The sequence below is a fragment of the Girardinichthys multiradiatus genome, chromosome 24 (assembly GCF_021462225.1).
Source record: "Girardinichthys multiradiatus isolate DD_20200921_A chromosome 24, DD_fGirMul_XY1, whole genome shotgun sequence".
Lineage (NCBI taxonomy): Eukaryota > Metazoa > Chordata > Actinopteri > Cyprinodontiformes > Goodeidae > Girardinichthys > Girardinichthys multiradiatus.
The window spans coordinates 9090708-9112289 of record NC_061816.1 but is presented as its reverse complement, the minus strand read 5'-3'; the positions used below and the strand labels follow the sequence as shown (position 1 = coordinate 9112289).

General features: G+C 39.8%; 3 protein-coding genes across 7 annotated transcripts; 1 reads left to right on the top strand and 2 right to left on the bottom strand.

Annotated features, from left to right (window-relative positions):
* The first annotated feature begins 293 nt into the window (after positions 1–293).
* On the top strand, positions 294–7585 carry slc19a1 (solute carrier family 19 member 1). 2 transcript variants are annotated; one of them, XM_047355460.1, is made up of 7 exons: positions 294–419; positions 1842–1975; positions 2063–2438; positions 3629–4382; positions 5647–5839; positions 5982–6123; positions 6610–7585. In XM_047355460.1, exons 3-7 carry the CDS (start codon positions 2154–2156, stop codon positions 6805–6807), a joined length of 1572 nt encoding a protein of 523 aa, XP_047211416.1. In that variant the 5' UTR covers positions 294–419; positions 1842–1975; positions 2063–2153; the 3' UTR covers positions 6808–7585. The 2 variants fall into 2 exon arrangements, with proteins under 2 accessions (XP_047211416.1, XP_047211415.1); XM_047355459.1 differs by having other exon boundaries at positions 1842–2438.
* A 749-nt stretch (positions 7586–8334) lies between these two features.
* On the bottom strand, positions 8335–15179 carry LOC124861613. Of its 3 annotated transcripts, none has more exons than XM_047355479.1 (11): positions 14800–15179; positions 12863–13027; positions 12656–12784; positions 12409–12572; positions 11919–12012; positions 11729–11824; positions 11602–11622; positions 11456–11476; positions 11298–11324; positions 11155–11205; positions 8335–10224 (listed from the first exon to the last, which is right to left on the bottom strand). In XM_047355479.1, the coding sequence occupies exons 1-11, from the start codon at positions 14876–14878 to the stop codon at positions 10181–10183; spliced, it is 891 nt and encodes a 296-aa protein (XP_047211435.1). In that variant the 5' UTR covers positions 14879–15179; the 3' UTR covers positions 8335–10180. The 3 variants fall into 3 exon arrangements, with proteins under 3 accessions (XP_047211435.1, XP_047211433.1, XP_047211434.1); XM_047355477.1 differs by having other exon boundaries at positions 11155–11208; positions 14800–15168; XM_047355478.1 differs by having other exon boundaries at positions 11155–11208; positions 11919–12009; positions 14800–15160.
* A 399-nt stretch (positions 15180–15578) lies between these two features.
* On the bottom strand, positions 15579–21338 carry LOC124861596 (cytochrome P450 4F3). 2 transcript variants are annotated; one of them, XM_047355457.1, is made up of 13 exons: positions 21076–21336; positions 20831–20975; positions 20693–20746; positions 20411–20538; positions 19970–20091; positions 19744–19890; positions 19417–19546; positions 19272–19338; positions 18211–18340; positions 17446–17579; positions 17172–17236; positions 16866–16948; positions 15579–16788 (listed from the first exon to the last, which is right to left on the bottom strand). In XM_047355457.1, exons 1-13 carry the CDS (start codon positions 21277–21279, stop codon positions 16569–16571), a joined length of 1629 nt encoding a protein of 542 aa, XP_047211413.1. In that variant the 5' UTR covers positions 21280–21336; the 3' UTR covers positions 15579–16568. The 2 variants fall into 2 exon arrangements, with proteins under 2 accessions (XP_047211413.1, XP_047211414.1); XM_047355458.1 differs by lacking the exon at positions 15579–16788 and having other exon boundaries at positions 16927–17067; positions 21076–21338.
* Positions 21339–21582: the final 244 nt, after the last annotated feature.

The following is a 21582-nucleotide window of genomic DNA, read 5'->3' as shown; positions in this document are numbered from 1 at the left end:
TTTTATTTTAGGGAAACATTGTGATTATAAATATGAATACTGTGGAATAGATGAAACAATAGAGCATGTCATGTTGCACTGTAAGAAAATATGAGGAAGAGAGACAACAATTCATTCAAAATTTAAATAGAATTAAAGTTAAATTAGATTTAGTTGATTTGTGTAGAAATAATTCAAAAAGTAACATTTATCAGATAATATTTCGTTATCTAAAAACAACACTGCTGTGCAATAGAATTTAATTCCTGAGAGACATTCTGGTCCACACTCCATACCAGCAGGTGGCAGTAATGCGCCAATTCTGTTGTTTGCCAACCGCCAATACAAAACGGGAAGAAGAAGAAGAAGGTAAAACGGCATTTCCCAGAAACGCGCCGGGCACACTGTTCATCCTGTGCTGCATCTTTGGACCTCATGAGGTAGTGTAAAATCTTAAATTTATTAAAGTAGGAACTGCTCTTTTTAACGGGAAGGTAACCATGTCTTGCCTTGTTGAGTTTAAACTACTTCCTTTAAACATCATTTCAATCAGATTAGTGTTTTTAATGGACATTATTTATAGCGTGTTAGCTGTAGTTTAGTAAATGTTTCGTAAAAATAGCATTAAACCCACTGAACGCCTCATTTTAACATTAGGGTCAGCACATTAGCAGCTAGCGGGCTCTGTTTGTGAGCGCCAACACTCTTGTGTAACGTGTTTGTTTAGCTGCTGTAACGACGGATTCAGTGACCCAGTTCCAGCTCGTCTTCTGTTGCATTGTGCAGAATCTGAGCTTTCCCATCCAGAACACGCAGTACCTTGCAAAAGTATTCACACCCCTAAACGTTTTTCACATTCTTTGAACCGTCTTCAACTTACAATGTATCTTATTAGGGCACCAACAAAAAGCATAATTATGAAGTGGAATAAACATCTGACAATGATGGTGTGTACTGGTGTCCAGTTTGAAGAAGTCGTGGTACATGCCAATAGCAACCTTCACTTCTGCCTCTAGTCTTTTGCTAGCTAACAGGATGGAGCGCCCATTTCCCATTAAAGCTAACCAGCTTCTTTGTCTCTACTAAAGAAAAACATCCCCTCAGCATGATGCTGCCACCACCATGTTTCGCCATAGTGATGTGCGGTGCAGTTAGTGTTTTGCATGCTCTCCAAATATTTTTGAATTTGTGTCTCATCTGACCAGAGCGCCTCCTTCCTCATGTTTGCAGTTTTAATAGTTGTCCTGTTAACTGCAAAGGTTCCACCTGAACCTTGCTCCGCTGCAGCTCCTCCAAAGTTACCATGGGCCTCTTAACACACAGTTTTTAGATTTCTTATTTGTAAAAATGTTTAGTTTTCCTTTATTATTTTATGTGTAGGTCTGTAAAAAATACCAATAAAATACACTCGGTCGTGCAGTTGTAACATAAATAAATTGGGTATGAATATTGAATATATATGAATAATATATGCATTTTTTTATTGCATAGAGGTAGCAAGACACCGATGCAAAACTTTCTAACGATACGCTGCATTTCAGGCTCTGTTTAAGTTTATTTGCATGCTATTTGATTGGATTTGTTTGCTCAGAGGGCCGTCATTTGTTAAATGTGGCACCTTTGTGCAGCTGTTATGCAGCTTCCTGGTTTAAATGTGCAGAAGATGAAATATTTGATTGTATACGTGTGAGGTGGACTTTTGTTTTTTTGGTGCATGCAACAAAACATTGGATTTGAACAGTTTTTAGACCAACTGTATTCAAAAAAGGAAGGATATAAATGATGATTTTGCCTCATGCTTTTCTTTACACAGGACAGTGTCATGTTAGCGAGACTAACAGAAAGGACTGTTATCGTTTCAGGTCAACAATGCCCCAAATCTCAGTTGGTGGATAGCTTGCTGTCAAACAATGTCACACGTGAAGTGGAGCAAAGGTCAACATGTGAGCGGCGGCATGTTCGCAGTATACCTACCATTTCATCATCCTGAAAAATGGTTTGTTCCGCGTAGCTCAGCCATTTCTGACCCTCAGAGGACCAATCAGTGTCAGAAAACGTTTTAGGTTTCCTTCTTTCATTGCAGTTAGAGCAGCTTTTTCCCCTTCATGCTGATCTGACACAGCAGAAAGGTTGCACTCTGCGTCCCGTGGGGGGTCCGACATCCAGGTGCCACGATGGCAGTGGACGACACAACGGCGAGCGAGGGCAGATCAGACGGAGAGAAAGACATGGATCTGAAAACACCCGCACCCGAAGACGCTGAGGGACACGGAGATGTGGAGACAGCTGTGGCCCCGAATCCTTCCGAGGAACCCACAGAGGATTCCAGGGATGGCATAAAGCTGAAGTGCTCCGTCATATTTTTGTGTTTCTACGGGTTCATGTCTTCGATAAGGCCTGGGGAGGCGTTCATTACGCCGAATTTGTTGAGCTCAGAGAAGAACTTCACCAGACAGCAGGTTAGTGTCGTCCCTTATGGGTCAATTATCTCTGCTTTAACTCAATGAAAACATTTCCAGTCAAGGACTTCCAGCTCTCTTTAAGAGTCTTTCAGTAATGTTTCAGCTCGCCAACTGAACCTGCTCAGATGAGTTCACATGTTCCCTGTAGGGAGTTTACTGATCCATCTTACTGCGGGTCAGAGTTCACATTCCACCTAACTGGGTCAGTGGACGCTGATATGATTTGTACCGATGTGATCTTTGTTTAATGACCTCGGAGGGCGGAACATTGTAGAACATGTATTTAGAGTTGAGAAAAAAAACTAATGTTGATCAAATAATTGGCTGCAGTGACACTAAGAGCTGAGTCCTCTGAAAAGCCACTGCAGAAATATCTGCCATAGATTTGTAGCTTTTGAGGCTATACTTAAATTTGGCTATAAAAGACCAGAACTCTGGGAATTTGAGTTTTAAAAGTATAGACGTTGGTTTTAGACATGAATGCCATGATGTCAGCTGTTTCCTTATCTGTGTTTACCTCTACCGCTCCTTTGCTTACTCACATTCTGTGGCTTCTGTTACATATGAAGTTTATGTATTTGAAGCCTGATCATTTTAGAAATATTTGTCAACTTCATGTTTTTTTAAAAATGTCAAAAAATGACCCCAGGAACCTTGAAGTTTGACTGGAAAAGTATGCAACTTTGAGCTAAAATGTGTAGGACTCCTCTGAACCTGTAAACTATTGTTAAAGGTGATGTAATGTTAGAAAAATCAATCCTGTGTTGTAACTAAATGTGAGATAATCAGTCAGAACCTGCAGTTTTAGGACTTTAAAGGACTTTTAAATACAGCTATAATAAAAAGTAAGCTATAAATATTGTTTTTAGATATCCAGCATGATTTAAAAAAAAAAAGGTCATCCATTATTTACCAAATGCTAAACGTTAACATCTTTTACAGATTTATCGCTCAAGTAATTCAGATTTCTAACATTTTGCTATTTAATTATACAGAGATTAATTACAAACATTGGCTTTATTTACTACTGAGATCACTCCAGACGGGTCATTCTTGCTTTAGATTTTATTTAGGGATGTCGGAGTAAGGGGGGCTGAATAAACCAGCCTGATTTATCTGCTGGACCCAGTTTGGACACCAAGTAGAAGAGAAAAAGCCTGAATTTTATCGCCTGTCGCTGTTTGCAGGTGACCAATGAGATCACTCCGGTGCTGACGTACTCCTACATGGTGATGCTGATGCCAGCCTTCCTGCTGACAGATCTTCTGCGCTACAAGCCCGTCCTGATCATCCAGGCCATAAGTCAGGTGGTCATCTGGCTTCTCATGCTCCTGGGCACCACGCTGCTTCACATGCAGTTAATGGAGTTCTTCTATGGCATCACCATGGCCTGCCGCGTGGCCTACTCCTCCTACATCTTCTCCCTGGTCAACCCGGTCCTCTATCAGCGTGTGGCGGGCTACTCCCGCTCCTCAGTCCTGCTGGGGGTCTTCACCAGCTCTGTGCTGGGCCAGCTCTGCATATCTTTGGGCAACGTCACCTACTACACCCTGGACGCCATCTGTCTGGGTTTTGTGGGCTTCGGATTGGCGCTTTCGTTCTGCCTGCCCTGGCCGAAGCGCTCGCTGTATTTCAATCGGATGAAGAATCAGGAGCAAAAGGAGCTGACGGGGAAAGCAGCTCAGTCAGAACTGGAAAAAATTAACCCCAAACAGGGAGGTTTGTCCTCAACATCATGCTGGAGAGATTCTGTTTTTGTGCATATGCTGCTGGAGGTCAGGAACGTGGTGAAGAGGCCCAATCTGAGGCTCTGGTCCCTGTGGTGGATCTTCAACTCCACCGGATATTACCTGGTGCTGTTCTACGTCCACATCCTGTGGAACCAAGTGAATTCCTCCGCCTCCTACAACGGGGCAGTGGAGGCAGCTGCGACGTTACTGAGTGAGCCTTTCCTGGAATTATCAAATCTGGTATTAACAGGAAAATCTATGTGTCCCAGATGTCTGTAGTTTATGCTTAGCTGAGTGCGAGATGTATTCATTTACTAGAGCAGAATAGAAGCATAAAGTAATCTGATGTACTTGGAAGATTATTCCAAGAACATAGTGCAAGATAAGATACAGCAATTCTGCCGAGTTCGGACAGACATCAGCAATCAGGAAGTCAATATCAAGCAGGTTCTAAAGGCGTTAAATATTAAAAGAAGTAATAAGTGGGGAGTTACCCAAAACTATACTAGATAAAACCCCTAAACTACAATGTTTTGAAGCGTGTTTTCGACCTTGCAATATTTGCCCATTCTACCCTGTAAATCGTTCTTGTGAGGACATTTCTTGTTTGGGGTGACCCAACAAATTTTCTTTCAGTTCTGGACTCCATTTGGGCCATTCCAGAACTTTAATTTCCGTCTGGTGAAGAACCCACAGCGATGGTGTAATCTTCAGATTTCTAGTACACACCTAAAGAGTCTTTGGTTCAGAACGAACCGAGATGGAAATGGTCACGAGTTTGTCCACCTTCATAAAAAGGGAAAGTAACCCCAGAGCATGATGCTGCCAACACCATGTTTCACTGTGGATATATAGTGCTTTTTGATGACGCTCAGCTCTGTTTTACCCGGGCAGAGGACGTTGTTGTCAAAAGTAGGACACAACCAGTTGTCCAACATGTTCCCCAGATGTTGATCCCTGTCTTTTTGTACCTTTCTCCTGACTGATACCTTTGTCCAATGGAAGTATTTTGAGCCCATGCCATCGCTGTGGTTTTAGTAAATGCTGCAAATATGGAAAAAGCAGAAGAAAACTATAAACTCTCAACTTTCACGTTAGCTCAGCCGGCTAATCTATCAATCTAATTCCTTTAGAGCTCTGAATAAAACAACAAACTGCTCTGCTTAGTGTTTTTACGAGATGACATCACGTTCTGCTCTTTAAATGTCTGTAAAGCACAAAGGTAGTAAACTGATTAAGTAACCTGGAAGCAGTAAAGAGTCCTAACAAAACAAAATGTGATGTTAGGTGACTGATAACGATTGGAGGACCAGATGTTCTGGTTGTTCTGCTGCTTGTTTTGACATGCACTGATTGATTTCTGTGTACTCGTCTCACTCGAAGAGAAATCAGTGTGTTTAAACACAAAGAAGCAGAGATTATCATCGTCATAATTGTCATTTTAGCTGACTTGCCTGTGTTTTTCTGGTCCGCAGGTGCGGCTACCTCCTTTATGGCGGGCTTCACTAAAATCCGGTGGAACGTCTGGTCCGAGCTCGTCATCGGCCTTATCACGGCGGTGCAGGCGGGCCTGCTGCTGTTCATGGGTACCACCAATTACATTTGGGTCTGTTATGTTTCCTACATCCTCTTCAGAGCCTTCTATCAGTTCCTGGTGCCTATCGCCACGTGAGTGCCAAAGAAAACAAACAGTATTTACTAGGACCTGAGATGCCGAGGCGCAGTGTTGAGTCTCCACTGATTTTATTCTCCTAAATGCCTGATAATCAACAGCTGTGCTCAGAATATCACAACGCTGGTTTCTCCCCAGTTTCCAGATCGCCTCGTCGCTCACCAAGGAGCTGTGTGCTCTGGTGTTCGGCATCAACACCTTCTTAGGGACGATACTGAAGAGCATCATCAACCTGATATTTTCAGACAAGAGAGGCCTGGGATTAGACGTGCATTCTCAGGTATTTCTGGGGGTTTCTCTGGGGGCTTTACAGAAATGATGTGTTTATGTTTTATATGGTTCAGCATAAAAAAAAAAAAAGACCAGAGGAAGTTTCAGTAAAAACAGCTCGAAATGCTGATTTCCTGTTTTTATTTGGCCTTAGCAGTGTGAAATAAAATTATTCCAATACTTTTGAGCTTTACTCAGTTTTTTTAAACGCACTGGTATTATTTTTGGGATCATACAATTATAATTTTATTATAAAAAGGTAGAAAGTTATTGTGCTTTACATATGTAGAAATGCTGGATTTTTACTGAAATATGGAGTAAAAAATGTCCTGCAGATGACCTTGTTTCGTCCCAGGCCTCCTCCCGGGTTTTCATAGATATAATAAAAATAATCAAGTTTCTGCTGCTAATCTTGTTGAAGATCCATTCTTCTCAAATGAAACCATTACTGGAATCCATCAGTGGTGCATCGGTAGCTCTCTGCTTTCTGTTGCAGTTCTACATATACTTCATTTACTTCAGCCTGCTCACCGTGGTGTACTTAATCAGCTCCGCCGTCGTCCTCATCCGTCACTTCAGGAACCAGAACCGGGAGCGGGGAGACTCAGCCGGCGGCCCGCCCACAGAGCTCAGCCCTGTGCCGGTAACCTCCGAAGCAGAACCTCTGTCTAACGGTAAAAGTGGCAGAACTTAAAAGGCAACAAACAGGTTCAAGAAGTTGCCGAACTCCGAGCAGAACCAATCAGTTTAATCTTGTCAAGATGACGGAGATGTTCGGTGCTTTCTCTGAAACTTAATCATGGAAGTGCCTCTTCTCCTGCTGTGTGAAGCCTTTTGCACCACGTCAGATGTTCGGGTTTTGTGGTGAACTCAGAGCACATCAGGTTTGAAACATATTAAGACTTATTCCCAACACAGCACTCCGATTGTACTTGTTACAATTATAATCTTTAGAGAAGATCTGATTCCAATAATGTCACTTTTTTTATTATTAACAGAGAATCATATATTGTGATGAAACCAGATCCTGAATGCTAAAAACGGGACTAAAAACCGCCGGGTTTTGTGCAGTGTTTAATTTTTGTCTTGTATTAATTTTTATTTGACACATTGGAATTAGTGTCAGATTGTTTTTGTAGGAGAAACAAGCTCTATGCTTGCCTAGATTTAGCCACAAAGTATCGTTTTTAACACCTCAGTTAAAGATCCAGGGAGGAAAAAGGCTGCTTTTATTTTGAAATTCATAGGACTGCAGTGTTACCTAATCCTACAGCAAAGGGTTAAAGTTATGAGTGAACTTTTTATTCATTCATTTCACCATGTTAACTGTTTTTTAGGATTTTACTGATATTCAGGATGTGCACGTTGTTTTTATATTCCGATTGAAATAATTACTGAAAAATGCTGTATTACAGGAAATCAATGTTTTTATTTTTCATTCACAATTAAAATATAAGTAGTGCATAAACTGATACATGTCGTCTTTTTCTTTAATGTAAGCCGGCATATAAAAGGCCTTAGAGCTTTAAATCAAATGTCTTTACAGGTCTATATCAATACATTTGAATTTAGTGCATTCATTACACACAAGGTGATTTATTCCATGTATTTAATTCTGTTACTGTTGGTGTTTATGTCTTCCCGTATTTTGTCTCTCAAACAACTTTAAATACTCCATCAGGCTATTGAAAAGTGATTTTTAATACAGAAATGTGGGCCTACTGAAACATATTCCCATGCACGGTTCAGTATGTGGAGCCAATATTTGGTTGGGGCTCCTTTTGAATCAGTTACTGCATCAGTGCAGACTGACACGGAGGTGATCAGTCTGGTGTCTCTCGTCTACTTGGGCCCAGTCAAAGTCCAGACCCAAACCCTGTTCCGATCTGTTGGGCTTATGCATATAAAATTCTAGCAGTCTGTTGAAGTTCTGGTTCTTGTTTAGGCAGCTGGGGTTGTCGCTCGCCACATAAGAGCTCTCTGATTATTGTTTGTGGCTCAGGATTTCCCAGCAGGCGGTTCCTTCTTTATCGGAGCTGTTTGTACAGCTGAAAACAAAGATATGAAAAACTTCCTGGTAGTTAAACAAGCTGCTTTTGATCTGAGCTATTTCGCAATATCTGGGTTTATAAATTTAAAGTCTGCAGAGTCCTATAATTTGGGATGAAAATGGGTCAAACGAGTTTCTGCTTAGGGAATAAAAAAAATGTGGAAAATGAAGTCACGGAGCGCTTTCACTTTATTATTTGATTATATAGACTTGGTATGTTTCTGTCTTACATGACATTGACTAATTAAACCAGACGAACATTTGCTGCTCTCTGGTGGTTAAACAGTGTTGCAAAACAAAAAGACAGGGTTGTTGTAGCCTGTATTTAACATACTTCAGCTCATATAGAAACAGTGAATCCAGCTCCATTCTGTTCAATAAATACTAAGCTAATCTCTATATGCCTCATGCGTTAAAAAAAATGGATGAGCTGTTGCCTTAAGAGCTGCTTTCAATACAAGTCTCACAAAAATACAACTTCCTTTTCAAGTTGACCTAATGTCAGTTTATATAAAAACTTTAGACATGAACAAGTAAAAGAAAAACATACAAAAGCAATGTTCAACACATTCACACAGTGACTAGAAAGACATTTTGAATTGTTTAGAATCTCAACAGGCCTCAAAAGGTCTGTAAAAAAGATATTTGTTCTAGCATTTAATAATAATCTCATTTATTAAGATAAAAGCTATCCAAACCAACCTGGCTCTGGTGTGATTAATTGAAATCTATGGGTGTGCAAGGCTCTGGCAATAGAGAAAAACATGGGACAGTGGTGACCTAAACCTTCCCAGGAGTGTCCAGATTACACCAGGAGCACAACAACTCATCCAGGAACCGTAAAACAACATCTTAAGGACTGTGGACCTCACTTGCCTCAGTTAACGTCAGACCTAAAACCACTGCTAACCAAAAAACACAAAAAGGCCTGTTTTACATTCTCCAAAGAAACATCTTGATTGCCAAGACATTTAGAAAAATATTCTGTTCACGGATGAGACAGAAGTGGCATTTTTGAAGGTGGTGGAGGTAGTGTGAGGGTCTGGGGCTGCTTTGCTGCTTCAAGACCTGGACGACCTGCTTTAACTGACGTGACAATCGATTCTGCTCCCTAGCGCAAAAAGGCACAAAGTCTGAACTTAAATCCATTTGAGATGCTCTGGCCTGACCTTGAACAGACTGTTGATGCTTGAAAACCCTCAAATGTGTCTGCATTGAAACAATTCTGCAAAGCAGAGTTGGCCAAAACTCCTCCACAGTGATGTGACACATTACCAGTTACCAAAAGGTTGACCGCAGCCGTTGCTGCCAAGGGTGTCTCAAGCCGTTATTAGAGTTGGACAAGGCCAGGTTAGTTTGGACAGCTTCTTTCCCTTAATATATAAAGTTATGATTTGAAAACTGCAGTTTAGTGTTTTCTCCGGTTATCTTTGTCTCATATTAGAACTTGTTTGATGGTCTGAAACAAAAAAAAGCTGAAAAAACTGAAAAGAGGAGAGTAGTTTTTCACCAAAAAAAGCCTATTCATAAACAAACACGGTGGTTGATGCTGATCAGCCGGCGGTTCTGTACAGAGCTTTGATTGTTGGCTGAACAGGCGGCTCAGACCACACAATGCCCTTCCTTTACCCCCCCCCTTATCTGTTAGCTCAGTTCCTCTGACACCGGTAAATGTGCAAGAGACCAGATTGCAAATCATCCAGAACCGCAGGTCGGATTAGTTCAAGGTACCAGTGGGTGTCATATATACAGTCTGTTACAGGAAAGCTCACTTTAGTGGGCTTCCAGGAATTGTTTTAGTAGTTGTTTGGCACCTTGTCTTGAACCAAACCTCAGGAAGATCAGAGGTCTCTTCTCTCGCCCCAATCTTTACTATTGTATTTTGGAACTTTTAATCTCACTCAGAAAATGTCCAACACATTCAAAGAAACCCCATTTAAAAAAACACTTTTAGAGAAACTCTTTGTCTGGATGTCAGTTTCAGCTAGGATTTTGCCGATGATGACAGTTTCGGGTCTTAATTTTGCTTGGGTGTTGTTTGATCCATTATTGCGGCTTCCTCTGCAATATGACAACAGAAAAAAAGGGGAAACAAACCATTGAGTGCTAACGTGGGTCAAGATTCACAGACATGCAACTGATGGGGTGCATGGTAATAAATTAGAATATCATCGAAAAGTTAATTTATTTCAGTAATTCGATTCAGAAAGTGAAACTCATGAGATTTTATAGAAATGTGGACAATATGTGGGTATAGAAACGTAGATTCCGTGTCTCTTAGCTCTTCTTCTAGCCTCTAGAACATTAACTTCCAAATAAGATCACAGTCCTCCTTCTCCTTAGGCCAATTTCCAAAGCTGTCTCTGGTTTAGGAATGGCTTAACACAAGAAATCCCTGTTGTTTGTAAACATGTTGTCCTTCCACTAAACTTTCTATAAATATGCTTCAATAATATACAGCAGTCAGCTTCTTTGGCAACGACAGCTCAGTCAGGTTGGATGAGCAGCGTCAGCAGAGAGCCACTTTTAGGTCTTTCCAGAGATGTTTAATCGGATGTAGGTCCGACCTCTGGCTGGGCCACTCAAGGACATTCACATCCCCAGAGCATGATGCTAACACCACCATGCTTCACAGTAGGAATGGTTCTTGGTCACCTCTCTGACCCGGGCTCGTCTTCTCTGATTACTCAGTTTGATCAGGCAGTCGGATCTAGCGAGGGAAGCAAACTTCTTCCATTTCCAAATAATGGAGAGCAGATTTGCTTTTAGGATCTTCAATGCTGCTGAAACTGTTTGTGTAATTACTTAGTTTTATGCTTTGAGACATTCCAGTTTCCAAGATCTGCAGACAAGTGCGGTTAACTCCGAATCATGTGAAATACTTTCGGGATGCACTGTATGAGTTTCACTATTTGAATAGAATAACTAAAATAAATGCACTTTTCGATGATGTTCAAATTGATGAAGATGCATCTGTAGGAACTAGCTCACCATCTGGTTGCTCTTGAAGTGGAGTAGTGGTGGTGCCGTTGTTTTCTGGAGCTTCTGGTCGTGGTTCAACAATAAAAACAGAGGTTCTAACGTAAGTTTTCTTACCTGTTAACCTGGACAAATAACAGAAAGTTTAGACTTACGTTTCCCCTTGGTATTCCTCCAGAAATCTGAAAAACAAATGGAGGGAAAAAAAGAGCAACAAATAATTAGTGTATTTGAATACAAAAGGGCTTTTATACAATTAATACAGATATTGAACCCCAAAAAAGGCAGAAAATGGCTTCTGTCATCTACTTACCGCCCTCCCATGGCATGGATGCTGCAGAAAGAGAAATCACAGCACACAAGGCGGTAAAGAAACAGAGTTTATCTTAAAATATTAACACTTTTGAACAGATAATTGAAAAATGAAGACTTTTAAGGAATTATTTTAACAGTTCTTACTTTTGTTGAAGAAGAACTCTCCTGAAAATCAGAAATCAACAGCAGGACATTAATATTAGAGTTCAAAAACAAAAAGTGGGCATACAGCTTAATTTGACCAATATGTAAATAAATACACTCTTATTACCTGTTTTTATTCTGTGGAAGACGGCCACAATTATCACAACAGCCAGCAGAATTAAAAAGACTAAGAGTCCTGAATAAATCTTCGGGCCACTTTCAGCTGGGTTAAAACAAAGTGTATGTAGAGACTGATGTTGACACAGTTGCCAATATTAAATAGAACAGCATCGACATTATTTACGATGTCAACTCACGAGACTTGAGAGGGTTGGGGAAGGGTTTGCTGATCTCCTGACTGACTGGATTCATCATCTTACAGGTGAACTCTTTGAAGTCTAAACTGTCCTGCTTGGAGAGAAACGTCAGTAATAATCACTGAAGACTGTAAAACAAGATTTTAAACTGCGAAAACATCTTTCATCAGACGTTTCACCAGATTTTACAGCTGGTCAGTCTCTCAGGAGGCAAACAGGAATCATGTCATTATAATCTCAGAACAAAACACGCTATATTGCCAAAAGTATCGGGTCGACCCTCTAAATCATTGAATTCAGGTGGTTCAACCACTTCTCGCCGCTACATCAGTGTCTGACCTCAAAAATGCTGTCATGGATAAATGGTCAAATATTTCTATTACAACATTTCTAAACACTTTAGAGGGTGTTATAGGTCCAAAGGATTATTAAAGTTTGTGTTTGTGAATGCAGTACCTTCTGTTTACCACTGAATTGGTGATAATAATACCTTAGTAATATTATATCTGTTTCCGTAGTGTAGCACTCCAGAGTTGCCAGACATCCACATGCTATTCACTGGTTCTGCTTTGACAATGTTTCCCTCACAGGTCAGGGTACATGTGCTTGTGTCTTGAGAGCAGGACGAAACAATGGTCGGTACAGGAACTGGATCTGGTGTTCGGGAAAGATGAGAACAATCTGGTTATGTGTGTCTAAATGGGAAAGTATCCCACTGTAGAAGGTGTCTTAATTACCGAGGACAAAGAAGTGAATTTCGTGGTTAGTTTTAAAGTTGTTAATCTCTATCGTGTACACTTGGGTGTCTTCGTAATTCAGGCTTTTGATTGTCATTTCCCCAGTCTGGTTGTTCAAGTGGCCCCGCTCTACAAACAAACAGAATTGAGAACATCATCTTTCATCTTACAAATAAAGTTGGAAAAAATCTCTTCCGAGTCATTTACCATTAAATTGACGATAGGAAAAGAGTTTTCCTCCATCCAGGTCCATGGCAATATCATCCCCGACTTTCCAGGTGATGGTTTTGGTTGCATCAGTCACAGAGCCAGGTGGTGGTTTGAGGGTAACCTCGTCTCCAAACTTTGCATAGATGTTTTCTTTCGTAGGAGCTAAAAAAAACAGCAGTTTGAGTTTATGACAGTAATCTAAGGCTAGAAAGTATTTCATTTTCCTTTAGACTAATTCAAGCCAAACTGATCTCTTAATTTGTGTTAAAAAGTTTCACTTGGAAAGTGTTCTAAGGTTAGCATAGATGAAGGACATTTCTAACAGAAGATAACTTTTTCGGCTAGTTTAGCTTTATTGATAGCGATGTACACCTTCGGCTCACTTGTTACCGGATTTGAAGTCTTTGAAACATCAGAAATATTGTTCCCACATTCTACCCTTGGACTGCCCGCCAAGTTCTTCTTCACCAGACCATCTATGTCCACCTGTGATTGGTCATGTTGAAACAGAAACGAGTCGTCCCCAAACTGTTGCCACAGAGTTAGAAGCATGATCTTGATGCGTCTTGATATGTTGAAACACTAAGAGTCCTTTCACTGGAACTACAGGTCCAAGTCCACTCCTCTATTTTAAGGCTGCATTAAGGCTTTGCATGGCCCTTGGATATCTAAGGCTTTGAGCCAGCTGACCGACCATGGAAACCCATTCCCTACAGATCTATACACAGTGTTGTTTGGGTAATCTGAAGGTCCCATGAAATTTGGAGATCTATAGCTGTTGAATCTGCCATCAACGCGTCTCTGCACCTGCTGCCACGCTCTGCTGCTCAACCCTAAAGTGCAATTTTCTTATAAAAAGAAAAAAAAAAAAAAACGGCTTTCTGAAGATATAAGATTTATTACCAAGAAGCATTGTTAGAACACAGAACCAAACACAAATGTCCTTTTTGTGCAGCATTTATTTCCAAACAGCAGAATTTGTCTAACCTGTAATATTGCAGCAGCCTTCTTTCAATCAGCTAACTGGTATTACTCAGCAATAGGCGGGGGAGGGGAGGTAGTGCATTACTTAATGTTTCACACAGCTGGATAAAAAATGTTGCTTCTGAACTTTCACAATAATTTCATCTGAACTCTAAACTGTAGTAAAAGCCTGACAGGGACCGTAACATAATAACTGAGGTATACCTTAACAGGGATGCACCGATATGGAAATATGGGCCTATATCCATATCCGATATTAATATTGCTGTTATGGCCGTTAACCGATATTATATATAACCCCGACCTTTTCGACACTATATACACAAATGGAAACAAGATGGAAATACACATCGGTTGCTCACACCAGCCCAGTTTGACCGACCTTGATGCAGATATATTGTGCATCTCTACTAGTTAACCATATATGCCCCCAATGACCCTATCTCAGATAGACAGAAGGTAATGGATGGACAGAGGGATAATAGAGCTCGGCCTCTGCATCCCAATAACATATATGGCCCGTTAGTTGGACTTCCTTGACCCCAACATTTTAGTGACTGAGAGAGATGGAAACGTCATCATGAAGACAATGAACAAAAACAGAAAATTGCAATAATCAGAGAAATGTGACGTTTCCCTAATATGCTGCAGCACTGTCAGTAAAAAGTAAATAAAAATAAAGTGGTAGAATAGTAGTTCTAGTAACATTTTCAGCAACAATCCTATTTCCTATGAGACGTGGTACTTTCTATAGATATACACCTTTTTAAAACGCCTCTGTAGACAAGTCATTTCTTGTCCCATTCCACTGAATTCCCACTTCCTCTCCTGTACTGCATTTTAACCCTTTCTTCCTGTATTTTGAATTTTATTACATACTTTAAAGCATGCTTTCAGTCGTCCAGTAGTAAAACAACCATATAATCACGTAAACAAGGATCTGAACTAACCTGAGGCAGCACAGGCCGCCAGGACAACAACGAACCATCCAGGGGCCGCAGGGGTTTTGATTGGAGAGGACGAGATCATGGCGTTATTGTTGGAGGGTTGTAAACAAGGAAATATCCAGACGGCTTCCGCCTATAGCCCAAAGTAACATTTCACGCTACGTTAGCAGAAGATTAAAAGCATTTAATGTAGGTTTAATAACCGAAAGCGCGATTGTAGTCAGAGGCGCGACATGAACGACCGCTTGGAAGACTCGGTAAAGTGAAAGCAGAAAAGGGTGTAGTCTCCGCCTACAAGTAATACTTAAAATTATATTAGAGTCAAACTGACTCTTATTGTTACATAAAATACTTGATGACAGCCCTATTAATGTTACTAACATGTTTTATTATCTCGCTCAACTTGATTCAGGATTGTTAAATTAAAGTTTTCTTCAAAGTCTGAAGCGGCGGTTTCCAACCCGCCCCCCCCAGTGTCCAGAGGTTGGTACTGCAGCCGGATGTGACGTCAACATCTAAAATGCCACACATCAACACATAAAAAGCTGCAGAAAAAATATGTATTTGATACATTACAAAAAAAATAAATGTATATATGATCACAAATAATTTCAGTAATTTATTAAATATGTAATTCATTTAAAATTAAAATATTCCTTGCACAGTGAATATAAAATACTTCAATAAATTTTGAAATAATGATACGAGTCATAAAGAATTCGTTTTATTGAGGATTTCCGCATTTAATAAGATAATTGTGTATTTAATTAAATATTTACACATTTAAATATTTTTATTTATTGAATTTATTACAGTTGTATGTACATTGTCATATATATAATAATATTTCAGGCTACTTATCTATTGCATGTTGACACTTTTGGTGCCGCACAACAAATATGAAATAATAAAAAAAATACGAAAACCTCTACATGTAATTCAAATGCATCAAATTCTAAATCAAAATATTTACACACGTAAAAAATACATATACATGTTTATTTAAAATTTTTATTTAAATATTCAATTTTTAAAAGGTTTATTTAACAAAATAATTTTTATTGGATAATGGGACTTTTTGTTCTCATAATGGTGCAGCAAACATGAAGCAACTAAAACAATACTGATAAAAAACTTTAACATATAAGGAAACTGAATGATAATTATTAATTTCTAGATTCAATTATTATATTTTCTATTTAATAAAAATTCTAAACAGTTTTAAATGTTTTACTTATTTCATGTATTTGGTACAAATTCATCTCAGTAATCAAAAATATAAAATTTAAAAAACAGATGATTAATTTATTGGATAGTGGCACTTTAGGATCTGGTACTTTTTGTCCTTGAATGGCACAATACATTACTAAATAAATATTAAAATAAAATAATTACTAAAATAATTAATAGAAATTTACATTTTTGATCTTGATTGCTATATATATTTTTTATTGCTTAATTAGTAAATTATTGACAAATTTAAATAATTCTCAATACATTTTATATTTTTTTTAGATGTATGGTTTTAGTTTTTTTAAATGATCAGATACATGAAAATTGTTTAACCCATTTTTTATTCATTATATAAATATTATTTGTCTTAATATCTTGGATTTACAATAGTAATAATTTATTTAGGCTAGAATTGATCCATTTGGAATAATCCAGTAAAACATTGTGTTCAAACAGGTTAAAGCAGAGTTTTGGTTAAACTGTTACAATCTTACATCATGTTTATGCATTTTACATTATGACAGAAAACTGTAATTAGATCATTTCTTTGGAGGTTCCCTATAGGTTGACTCATTCAGAGGTTCCAGCTGCAGCCACAGACCTCCTTCAGCACGCAGGACGAGTTGGGGGAGGCGCCGCACTCCCCCCGAGCTGCTCCCTAATTCAGGGTTAACACCCAGGCTCAGACGAAACCTCAGGAGGGTCAGAGCCACGACAACTCTAAGCTCAGCCATGGCGAACTTCTGTCCGATGCAGTTCCTGTGAGCGGACACGGATTAGATTCATCATTGCTACATTCAGTCATTCTAGATCTTTGCTTAATGAGAAAACCGAACCTGGGGCCTGAGGAGAAGGGGATGAAGCCATGAGACAAGCGACTCTGTGTGTTGGTTCGCTCAAAACGAAGAGGATCAAACTCCTTTGAAAACACGTTAAAATGTCAGTCAGTCAGTCATTTTCTACCGCTTATTCCATAGTGGGTCGCGGGGGAGCTGGTGCCTATCTCCAGCAGTCTATGGGCGAGAGGCGGGGTACACCCTGGACAGGTCGCCAGTCCATCACAGGGCAACACACGTTAAAATGTATCAAACTTAAACAAACTTGAAAATATATTTTGTAGATATTTCTTTAAAATTTCTTACATGTGGGTTTGTCCAGACTTCAGGGTTGTGGTGTGTCCCATAAAGGCTGACTAAACAGATTACACCTAATGGAAAAAACAGACAATTACTTTTCCAATCAGCACTTGACCAACCATTCAGGTAATGCATTTCACTTCAATAAAACCCTCTAAAACCATGCATAACAAGGTGGCTGCTTGCATGTGCGAACACGGTTAGAAACTAAACTAGAGCTGCTTTCCTGACAAGAAGTAGCTTGTTAAAATTGTACATCTATTGTAGCCAAGCTTCTCACCCTCTGGTACCGTGAGATCTCCCGGCAGCATCATGTCCTGGGTGTACTTCCTGGTTACAGCCTGGACGGGCGAGTGGAGTCTGAGGCTCTCTTTGATGCACATGGTGGTGAAAGGAAGGCTGGACAGATCTTCCCTTTAAATTCAAAGGTGCATCAGTGCCAACATACTTATACACAATTACAGTGCCTTGGAAAAATGTTTGTACCCCTACAAATGTTACATTTTGACTCTTTACACTCATACATTTCAGTGTATTTTTTGGGGATTTCATGTCGATCCAAGGTTTTTGATGTCTTTTCAAGTCTTTTGGCATTTGTCTCTACCAGCTTTACACATAGAGACTAAACTTTTTTTCCCGTTGTTTTTTGTGCAATAGCTCAAGCTCAGTCAGACTGAATAGAGAACTTCTGTGAACAGTTTTCAAGTCTGAACTTTGACTAGGCCTTTCTAACATAGAAATATGCTTCTTTCTTAACCATCATATTTGATCTCTGGCTGCATGTGTAAGATTGTTGTTCTACTGAAAGGTGAACTTCCTCCCCAGTGTCAAGTCTTCTTCTACCTATAACCGTGTTCCTTCCATGATTGTTCCTTATTTAATTCCATCTATCCATCCAGCTGGATTTATACTGAGGTTAAATTACAAAGGTGGACTCTTTACTTTTAGATGACTTCTGAAATCCCAATAAAACAAATTGAAGGTTCTGGTTATAGTGGGACAAAATTAAAAACAGTTCTATAGTTGTGTGTGTGTATTTTCTAACCACTCTATTTCATGCCCATCTCGTCCCTGCATCAGCTCCATCACTTCCTGCCTGCATGTTTCCTGATAGCGGGTGTGTCGAGCTAAATTGTACAGCGTCCAGCAAATTGCGCTTGCTGTCGTATCATGTCCTGTGAAAAAAGGAAGAGCGATTTAGTTTGGACTGCCATGAATGATGAATGCTGTAGATTGTTTTTTCTTTTAACTGCCCTTCAATTTATAATTTGCTTGAAATAGGCCATTTCAGATTCTGTCTCTTTAAGAAAGTCTTCCTTGACCATCTTGCTGCTATGAAAGCAAGTCAAGAAGCAGCAAACAGCATCTGAAATCTGTAAAGTTTTTACTGTCTAGATGTGCTTTCCCTGAAACACAGTTTCAGTCTAAACTAGTATTTCTAACACTGGTTCAAGCCAACCCCCCTTTAGTGGAGGAAATGTAATGTTTCATTTTGGCTAAAAAACATAAAAGGACAATGTAAGAAATTATCTTGAATTTCCTACCTTACCTTTAAATGTTGCTCTTTTTCTTTGTGTGTATTTTTTTTCAACAAATAAATAGTAACTGCGCTTTGTTAAATTGTTGGTGCCTATTTTGCTAGGTACACCCTGGACGGGGTGACAGATTCTATCTTAAGAGCAATTTAGAGTAACCAATTAACCTAATAGTCATGTTTTTGGATTGTGAGAGGAAGAGGGAGTACCCGGAGAGGACCCACATGTACTCAGGGAGAACATGCAAACTGCATGCAGAAAAAAACCCAGGTTGGGATTCAAACCAAGGACCTTCTTGATAAAAGGTGACTGCTGACAACTGCACCACCATGCAGCTCCTTTTTAGGCCCCTTTTATGCTTATCATTATTACAACATTACTGTATGCCAAATAAATGTTATTGCCAAGATGCTAGTAAGAGGTAAATGTGGAACATCGTGTTTCATGTGAAAGAAGAAATATCATTTCTATGTTTAAGATTGTTTGAATTTATGACCATTTAGTCTGTTGTATGAATGCAGTTCATACGTTTGGCCACAGAGGGCGGTGATTAGCCAAAATACCGTCTCACCTGCAAACATAAAGGTGTTTGCTTCCGCCTGTATTTCATCATCTGTAAGTCCTTGTCCGTCTTCATCCTGTATTAATAGAATCACTCATATGTCTTGTTTTCATCGTTTTGGGTTTAATCTGTTGTTTGTCACTTTTCTGTTCACCTTTGACGTCAGAATGATGTCCACGAAATCTTTATTTCTCTGTGGTGCTGTTTTCAGACTGGTTTGCGTCTCTGTCTCCCCCTGCTGGTCAATGAGAGCACGGCGCTTCTGTACAACATCCCTGGTGAACCTGCAATTTGAACATTAAAAAAACACATCTAAATTAAAGAAAAAAAATAAATAGATCTTTAAATATTTGTGACAAGATAATGTGAAAGATGTTACTATGCCAGAAAAATATATATGAAGTTGTTAAGTGGTTTATTGTAAGTCCTACAGGCTGTTTAACTTAGCTACATGGGGGTTGATGCTGTCCAGACAAGCTACCTGTGTACCACACTCAATGCTTGTTTGAATCTTTGTCCTTGCTGGGTTTTCCAGTAGATCCAGTCCCAGTGATGCAAAATGCGAAGGCGGCGATCTATCACCAGGTCGCTGAGCTCCACAATGGCAGACACATATTCACTGGTGGACCTAAAGGAAGATGTGTTTCTTTAAAGCAGAAATCAAGAGCAGGAACAGGACGTTTTAGATGAAATAGTTGAGTCCTCACTCCTGACAGTTGCTTTGGTAGCTGAAGGCGCACTTTAATAAGCTATCCAGTGTCATCAGAGTGACATGGTCAAACATCTCTATGTTGGTTGTTCCTTCTGCCACCAGGCGCTGCCATTTATTCTGGACATTGAATGAGAGGACAGGTTTCAACTCTTGGATGGAAACTGTTTTATTCTGACAGTTTCCCCTGCTGCACCCCTTAACCAACACTGCTACTCTTTGGTTGTGACAGAAATGTAAAAGCTGATACAATTTTTCAGATATAAAGGTGTTGAAAAACATGGTTTTTCATTTTCACAGACTCAAACTGGTTTGATCAACTATCAGCTGAATATAGAGGTGACAGTATTTATCTATTCTCCATACTGAAAAGTCACCAACAATAATAAAGATGCAAACAGGAAAGTTTTCTGAACAGCTGTAAATATGTGTTTCTTACATGCATGGTGTTAGTCGAGGCGTTAAATGTCAAGATGTAGTTTTTAAGAATGTCGAAATGAAATGCCGGAGTCAACAGTCGCCTCTTGCGAGACCACTCCTCTCCGCTGCTTATCAACAAACTGTTTCCTGGGACAATAAGCGACAGGTTAAAATAAATTATAGGCTGTAATTAGGAGTTTTAAAGAAGAAAACAAAAGAACATTGTATTCATACACAGTTTTCATCCTGTGGTAATATGAAACCAGACCTGAATAAATGACACACAACATATCCGACTCACCCAGCCATGGACGCAGATGGCCATAAATAAGCTCATCCTTCACTGTGATGTTGGCTTCAAGATGTAAAGAGAGAAAATCAGTGTGAGATTTGGATATTGTACAATCATGTCTCCTGTTTTGGGTAGTTTTGTTCCTACCAGACGCCATCAGCAGGGGCTTCAGGTAGTCAGGATGGAAGACTCTCACCAGGTGATAGAAAGGCCCAAAAAACCAGCAGCAGGAGTGCTTGTAGGTCTGCACCAACACATCCACCTCTTGAAGACCTTCCTCTGTGCTCCGCATCTGAGATATCAATGTATTTGTTTTCCTCTAAAGCAAGCTTGTCCTGACCTGAAGATTTAAAATTAAAAACATGCAACTGAGGCTACATTTTGAACCTTACCTGGCCAAGGTGACCTATCAGCCATGAATGTGTTGGTGGCTTATTGAAGCGGGACAACTTATGAGTGTACCAGGCATGTCGAGCCAGCAGCCTCAACGTCCAAACTCCAACCACAGCCACCAGTCCGGCTGCCGCCAGCTGCAGGAGGAGACTAAGCCCAGACCAGCTGAAAATCAGTAAAAGCACGCTGTGAAGGAGAGCCATCTTAGCACATAGAAGCAGAAAGATCAGTGCTCTGATGTCCTGATTTGTCAGAAGCTGCTGACAGGCAGAAGTTGTTGATGTTGAAACCTACAGAAACTGAACCTGTTCCACCCACAATTGCACTCATTTCACCACGGTTACTGAAATTGTTATGGCCCCACTTCCTTTTGTCTGTTGAATGCGGTCACTTTCATCATCTTTACTGCATAAGATTTGTATTGATGTGAACAAGATACAAGTGAAAACACGCGTGTATTTTATTCAACAGACCAACACAAAGAAGTGCATGACTGAGGAACAGGG